Source organism: Galeopterus variegatus, unplaced genomic scaffold, assembly GCF_000696425.1.
Source record: "Galeopterus variegatus unplaced genomic scaffold, G_variegatus-3.0.2 Scaffold208, whole genome shotgun sequence".
In the NCBI taxonomy this organism is placed as follows: domain Eukaryota; kingdom Metazoa; phylum Chordata; class Mammalia; order Dermoptera; family Cynocephalidae; genus Galeopterus; species Galeopterus variegatus.
The window spans coordinates 661,397-669,560 of record NW_007726319.1 but is presented as its reverse complement, the minus strand read 5'-3'; the positions used below and the strand labels follow the sequence as shown (position 1 = coordinate 669,560).

At 43.6% G+C, this 8,164-nt stretch overlaps 1 protein-coding gene across 1 annotated transcript; it reads right to left on the bottom strand.

Moving 5' to 3' along the window:
* Positions 1 to 778: 778 nt before the first annotated feature.
* Positions 779 to 2,612, bottom strand: LOC103584986 (UPF0585 protein C16orf13 homolog). Its single transcript, XM_008565841.1, has 2 exons — positions 2,601 to 2,612; positions 779 to 1,237 (listed from the first exon to the last, which is right to left on the bottom strand). The coding sequence occupies exons 1-2, from the start codon at positions 2,610 to 2,612 to the stop codon at positions 983 to 985; spliced, it is 267 nt and encodes an 88-aa protein (XP_008564063.1). The 3' UTR covers positions 779 to 982.
* Positions 2,613 to 8,164: the final 5,552 nt, after the last annotated feature.

Sequence of the window (8,164 nt, the reverse complement as noted above, 5' to 3'; positions counted from 1 at the left end):
CTTGATGAAAAGTTTGTAATATTTATACTTTTACAGAGTAAGTAGAACCGTCACTTAGGTTTACCGTTTCTGAGCCACTTTCATACGTTCTTGGCAATGATTCCCCCACACTACTAACCTAAAATGGTAACACAGACTTTGACATCATTAGGCAGTTTTTCATGGCTCTGATGGCTATCGTCCCCTCTCCTCATGTCACCCCCATGTCCCCAGGACTACATCATGACATACTCTGTATGTCAATATACTTTGTTATTTCTACCTGTTTGACTTTTAATCCTTAGGAAGTTAATTTTTGCTCTAGCAACTTACAAAACCATAGTTAAAGGCAAGTTAAGGAAAATCATTTGGGATGCTAATGCTTCGATTTACGCTCAGACAGTAGACTGAACTTACACTTGGGGATAATGTTCCATGTTGTTATCCAGCTTTTCTTTCATCAGAAAGTAGGCGGTCCCAGCAATATAAAGGCTCAACAGTCCGATTCCAAAATGTCACTAAGCATACACCTGACAGTGTGTGTATTAATTATTGAACACACCCAGGGTAACTAAATTACCTAGTCACAGAATCTCAGGCACAGGGATAAGCACATATTTGATACCGAATGATGCTTTGATGAGTAACTGAGTGGCTACTTACATGAACCTAATGAGATCATAGACTCATGTGGTTTAATCTTAGAACAACGCCACATTCAAAGAAATACAGTTCCATGGTGTCAAATAATTTATTTATTTATTTTTATTTTTTTTTTTTTTGTGGTGGACACCCGCAGTGGGGCAGCAAGAAACACTTTATTTTGAGACAAGCTGAGCCCAGGCTCTTGACGGCCCTGTGGCTGCCAGTCAAGAGCCCAGAGTGGAGTGGTGCTGGTCATCCCCAAGACAGTAGCTGGGCCCAGGGAGGAGGAGCTGGTGATCGGGTTTGTGCCCGACAGAGCCTTTGGCAGGGATGCAGGCATGTGGGGTGAAGGAGGAGGTTACTCTTTCCGGAAAATCAAGCACTTGTTGTTGGCTGGCATGTCCACCATCCTCTCTAAGTGCAGGCCACTGGCCTGGCCCAATTTCTCCAGTAGGGCTGTGTCCCGCAGCCCCCACTCCGGGTTCCTGCATCTGAGGGTCAGGTCAAAGTCCACGTTGCTCTGGGGAGAGATCTTCCCATTGATGGCAAAGGGCCCGTAGGTGATGAGCAAAGCCTTGGGTTTGAGCAGGTGTCCTGCTGCTCTGAAGAGCCCCTAGGGAGGGGAAAGCAGGAGGACTGTGAGGCGCCTTCCCCAGGCCTCCGGAAGAGCTCTATGGATTAGAGCGCGGTGTTGTAACACCAAGCTCAAGGGTTCGGATCCTCGTACCCGCCAGCCGCCAAAAAGAAAACAGGAAGTACGGGTTGGAAGCTGGGGACCCGCCTGGCCGTGACAAGGGCGAACCCACCCCCGCCCCCCGGTGCAGGAGCGCGGGGTCCAAATAATTTAAAATAAGTTTTTCTTTATTGTTTTCTTTACATTCTTTAGTTCCTCACTATGGAAAATAGATTTAATGATAATCAGCTTTTACACCCTGCAACCCCTGACAACACCTCATGTCCTCTTTTCCTTTTCTCCTTTGCCTCTTGCAATCCTATTGTCTTAGTACATTTGGGCTGCCATGACAAATACTATATAGTGGGTGACTTATAAACAGAAATTTCTCACAGTTCTAGAAGCTGGGAAGTCCAAAATCAAGGTGCTAGCAGATTCGGTTCCTGGTTCACAGATGGTGACTGCCTTCTTGCTGGGTCCTCATGTGGTGGAAGGAGAAAGACAGCTCTCTGGGCCGTCTTTTTAAAGGGCTCTAATCTCCTCTCATGGTCTTTTTTTTTTTTCCTTTTTGTCTTTTTTCGTGACCGGCAACGGATCGCAACCCTCAGTGTCGCGCCCGTACCGGACTGGGACCGGCAACGGGATCGCAACCCTCGGTGTTGCTCCTGCACCTTGCTCAGCCAGTGAGCGGCCGGTCTGTATGTGGGATCCGAACCCTCGGCGGGAGCGCTGCCGTGCTTCCCAAGCGGCGCACTGTAGCAGTGCGCCACCGGGCTGGCCCCTGCTCTCATGGTCTTATCACCTCCCAGTGGTGTTACCTCCTGATACCATCATACTGGAGATTAGGTTTTAACATATGAGTTTTGGAAGGTCACGGACATTCAGACCATGGCGCCTCCTCTTTGGGGCTTTACACTCACCAGCACCCCTGTCCACTCTACCCAGCCCGTGAAACTTTAGCTCCCTTTCCTCCCTCTTTCTCTCCTTTCTGTCTCCTTTCTATTAGATAGATTGATTTCAAATTCTTTCATTCTTCCTCCTACCTTTCTAGTTCTTCCTTCATTTCCCAATCTCTGATTTAAAAATAAAGTTGAGAAAAACAGTAATAAACCATCGAAGAGCGTCATGTTCTCTATACCCTTTCAGTCTGTTCATATTAGAACCATCCCTGGTGTATGACCATCTATGCTGTTCCTAAAGCCACATAGAAGGGAGTTTGCATCCTTTCCAGGAGTGGGCTCCCGATAAATGAGTGAGTTGGGCCCCCTTTCTGTCTCTTACACGTGTGCTTTCTTGTCCTTACACCTTCTGCCATGGGATGACGCAGCAGGAAGGCCCTTGCTAAATGCAGGCACCTCGGTGATGGACTTCCAAGCCCCCAGAATTATAAGAACTAAATCTCTGTTCTTTATAAATTACCCAGTCTCAGGTATTCTGTTATAGCAACACAAAACAAGCTAAAACAGTCATCTCTTCCCAATTTTTCTTGGACCTTGGCTAGAAATTAGATCCTGCTAATCAAAAAGACCTATAGCTTTCTCATGGTACCCAAGGGGCTGTGGAGCCTGTTGCCTGGGTTTAAAAATGTGATCCCAATGGAAAAAAATAGTCTTGAAGCATTTCCATTTTTAGATTTCTCCTTTTAGTCATTAGTATTTGTTGATTTTGCCTATTTTTTTTCTTTCACTAAAGTGGGATTGTTATGGGCTTTGGGGGGTGGTGTGTGGGGACTGACTCACCTTTTTCTTTCTATTATTCTTTCTTTGTTTAACTTTGTACACCAGAACGCATGACTTTTTTTTTAACTCCCCAGTGTGTATCATCCTTACTGAATCTCTTGAGCATTCCAATCCGTTTTCAAAAACAACTGATTCTTATTTTCAAATACTTTAACACTACAGGCCCATGCCTCAGGGTAATAACCTCCAGGGAGAAGATTCATAAATACAAAGATTCTCTTCAAATATTTCAATTGATTTTCAGTCTTTTGTTGTTGTTGTTGTTCATAGCTTAGCTTAGAACTCTTACTTCTTTTGTGTGGAAGGAATTGAATTTAAAAGTCAACAGTCTAGGAGCTTCAAAATTATTACAGCCACCTACTACCTTCCAAAAATAAGCACCCATCGAAACTACAGTCTCTATTATTTATTATCTATGCTTCTTCTATTACCAATGTTCTCAAATCAAATTTCAGTTTGAAAATAGAAACTCTACAGCTTTTTTGACCTCTTCTCCTCCCCCCACCACCCCACGCCCCACAGTCCTACTCCTCCTTCAGCCCCCCCACCCCATGGCTTGATAGGGGGAGGGGCACTGAGTGCTGGTTGTTACTGGAGGATATTTGGACCATGTTGACTCTTTTTCCTATCAACAAGGGTGACAGCTTGAGGCATCCACAATGATTTGACTGTTTCACCCCTTCCTTCCTTTCAGTCTCTAGAAAGCCCTTCCTGAACCCCCTTATTGGGCTAAATGACCCTTCTTACTCCAAAGCACCCTCTGCAAACCTCCCTCTGTCGAAATTAAGTCTCTCTCTCCCATTATATGTTAGCGTCTTTAAGGACAATGACCATATAGTCACCATTGTATGCTTAGTGCCTGGCACAACACAGGTGATCTGGAATTCCTGGTGGAAAGAGAGGGTCATGGAGGGGGAGGGAGGCGTGAGAAGCAGAAGGACACACTTCATGTGCCTTTACACTGCCGCCACTCGCCTTAACTTCAACCCGTTTTCCTGATGGTCCTCTGAGTTGTAGACTCTTTTAGTTGCTACATTCTCTGTAGGCAGATTTGGATGACACAGGGGGCACCTTAAAGTCACCAACATTATTCTCAATCCTGTGGCTGATGGGTTACCTCTGTGACGGTCGCAGCGGTGGTGAGTGGTGGCAGTAGACAGCTCACCCAACCCCTGGTGGTTCTTGTTACTTAGGACGTTTTCACTTTCAAGAAACAGAACCGGCATGAGCTAACGTAAGTAAAAAGGGAAAAGCCTTATAAGGACACTGCAGTATCTCATAGAGCAGCCTGGCTCTGGGAAGATCAGGGATGAGAAGCCACCATGCTAAGGAGCACAGAAAGTCCCCTGTCCCTGGATGTCACTCTGCAAGTGTGTTTTGTTCTTTTTTTTTTTTTTTTTCCTTGGTTTTCTGGGTTTCTCAGGCCATGTAAATGGGAGATGCCCATCGCCAAGAACTCCTGAGTTTATAGTCTCTTTTCAAGAAAGTCATCAAACTGAGGCTGGGGTGCTCACAGGTCCCTCCCCCATAATTCCCATCTACCGAAGTGGTTACAAAATTCAAATACCTTTGTCTGTTGGTATTTGTGATCTGTGGGGCCCAGGGCTAGGGCCCTTCTTGCCCAGCTAACAGAGGTTCTGATGAAGCCCTAAATTCCTAGAATCTCTGAGTAAATACAAATTAACCTATCTTTAGAACCAATAACAAAACCAGGAAGCCCAATATTACCATTTTCATATAATGTCCTTTTGGAAATTCTGACTAATGCAATAAAACATTAAATAAAAATGAGATTAAAATATCATATTACATATAAATTTAATACATAACAAAGAAGGAGTTACATAGGAACAGGGTTATTTAATACACTGTGAGGGAATTTCTAATTAGCAATTCAAATAAATATCTCTGACCCTTACCTCTCTCCATAGACCAAATATTAATTTAATTCCACCTACATTCAACAGTTATATTTTTAAAAATAAGCTATTTGAAGGGAGGGGAAAATAAACAGAAGAAAAAAGAAGTAAATGTTTAACAAACCTGTGTATAGAGGTGAGCTTTATAAATATGAATTTTCCAGAAAAAAATTGCAACTGCAGGTTTCTTAAAGGTTAAAAGTGAACAAAGTATAACTGAAATAGAATCGTATGCCAGAATTTAAATAACACAGCAGACAGCAGAGAGGGAAAAGAATTTGCAGCAGGTAAGACAGGAGTTAATGTCTTTAGTACCTAAATACTACAAATTGGTAAGAAAAATGCTAAATACTCTGTAGTTTAATAAACAAAGGATGTAAACTGACAGTATACACAAAAGAAGCAGGAAAACTAGTAAATAGTCATTAGAAAATGTGTAGTCTTTCTACCAAACCCAAGTCTGGCTACCCACCGCCAAACAGAAACAAACAACTCAAAGATCAAATGTTGGCAAAAAGGGAAAGCAGCTTTATTCAGGCCTGAGGAGAAGGCAGGCTAAACCATATCAAAGGCTCAGATTTACTGAGGGTTTTTTATGGGGTAAGAAGTGGGAAGTGAAAAGCAGGAAGGAGGAGGATGTGAGCTGTGCGGCTCTGTGTAAGGAACCCGGTGCAAAATCTCACCAAGGCTCTGTCTGGTTTCTGTTCCTGTCCTTGATGTTATCTTAGGGTCCTGCAGGGTTTTGATTTGCTTAAAGGTGGAATTAGCATAGCTTTATTGATGTCTTCTTTGGTTCTTAGGGTCTGGAAAACAGCTCTATACTTATGTAAATAATGTCATCCTGTCCCTTAACCACCATTCAAAATATCAAATAACTGTGGGAAAAGAGGGAACTCAGAAAAATGCATGCTAAGGTAGTCTTTGTGTTTATTTTATATTCTGCTAGACAAGTGTATTCCTATTTCTGAGGATTTAGCCATCAAATTTGCCTTGAAAACTTCCCACTGAGGCCTGCTCCAGCCCTAGTGGAAAAGGATCAAATATGATCAAACATGGGGATCCTGCTGTTACGTCTCACAAGTAAAATTAGTGCAAATTTAAAATCCAAAATAAGGCCCCATTTTCACATGTTTGTACCTTTTTTTAAAAAATGGCAATACCTATAGTTAATGAGAGGGTAGTAAAACCAATGCCATTTATACAGGGCTGGTAGAATGGTCAATTAATACAGACAGACCAGAAAATAATTTGGGGAAATTTACTCCTTGACTCACTATTTCTGCTTCCTTTTGTCTTTTTTTTTTTTCCGTGTCTGGCAACGGATCGCAACCCTCAGTGTTGCCCCCGTACCGGACCGGGGACCGGTAACCGGATCGCAAACCTCGGTGTTGCTCCCGCGCCTCGCTCAGCCAGTGAGCGGGAACCAGTCTGTATGTGGGATCTGAACTCCTTAGTCTAAACTAAAGAAATAATCCAAAAATAGAAATACAAATAAATAAATAGAAATAAAATGATAGTGATAATAAAATAAAATGTAGTGATATTTATAATGAAGAAAATTTTCTTTTTTTTTTTTTTTTTTACCCTTTTTGTCGTTTTTTTTTACTGACCGGTAACGGGATCGCAACCCTCGGTGTCGCGCCCGTACCGGGGACCGGCAACAGGATCGCAACCCTTGGTGTTGCGCCTGCACCGCGCTCAGCCAGTGAGCGGGAACCGGTCTCCACATGGGATCCGAACCCTCGGCGGGAGCGCCACCACACTCCCAAGCGGCGCACTCTCCAGTGCGCCACCGGGCCGGCCCATGAAGAAAATTTTCAAGCAAACATAATGTTCTATACTAGCAGGATGGCTTAGTACATTCTGGCCCATTCCCTCAAGCACACAAAAATTTATTGAGCCCTGTTATGGTCCAAATGTTTGTGTCCCCCCAAACTTATATGTTGAAATCCTAATCCCCAATGTGATGGAATTAGGAGGTGGGGCTTTTGGCAGGGGATTAATTCATGAGGCCAGAGCCCTCATGAACAAGATTAGTGCACTTATAAAAGAAACCCAGCAGAGCTCGTTGGCCCCTTCCTTCTACCATGTGAGGGCACTGCTAGAAAGTGCCATCTATGAACCAGGAAATGGGCCCTTCCCAGACACCAAATTTGCTGGTGCCTTGAACTTGGATTTCCCAGCCTCCAGAACTGTGAGAAATAAATTTCTCTTGTGTGTAAGCTACTCATTCTAAGATATTTTGCTATAACAGCCCAAATGGACTAAGACAAGCACTTACTATGACGCAGGCTCTGAGCAGGGTACTGAAGATACAAAGATGGACAAGGTACAATCTGTGCTCTGCTCACAGTGTAATGGGGCAGATTATATGTGGGGGGTGGGTGGGAGTGTTGCTTTGCCTACCATGGATTTGTCACCACTTTTCCCCTGGGTGATGTAGCCATCAAAGATTACTCAAAGCCCGTCTCTTCTGAGCAGTGAGAAGCCCCCAAAAGGGGTTAATCTCCCGGAACCCTCAAGAGAGAGGCATTCCTTCCATTTGGGAAATTAACCCCAAATTGGGGCTCTCTTCCCACATTTATTCTCCAGGAAGTCACAGGATATGAACATAGATGGGGGTTTTTGCTAAGTATGGTTTAACAAGGTTAACAATAGAAGCTGGTAACATTTAGTAAGACAAGCAAGGTGACATTCTATAATGCAATTAAGTCAATCCACTAACAAAAGCTTGATTTCAGCAAACATTCTCTTCTTACAGCAATTTCCCAGTATCTTTATATATCAATCAGTAACCTGTCTGTCTTTGAACCAGCAACCTTGCTGTGTTACAATTCTTTATCTTACAACAGAGACTTTAGCCTGGGGAAAATTTCCTGTCCTTTGCAAGGTCAATATTTGAAATGGCAAGGCTTTGGAAAACCAGGCCCTGTGAAGTACATTTGCTTTATGCATACTCCACACGGGAGCAGGGGAGAAAAGGTAGGGAGTAGATGTTTATTGAGGGACTACTTGTGCTTAGCATTTTACGTACATCATTGCATTTAATCCTCTGATGTGCTGAGCCACACAGTGCTGAAGTGATAAATTGGGGTAGAAAGAGGCCAACAGAGAGGGGTCACAATGTGCAGCTCACAGAGAACTGTCTGCATTGTCCAGGTTCCTTTCTCTCTCCTTTCTCTGGTACTCACTCCCTGCTTCTAACATCA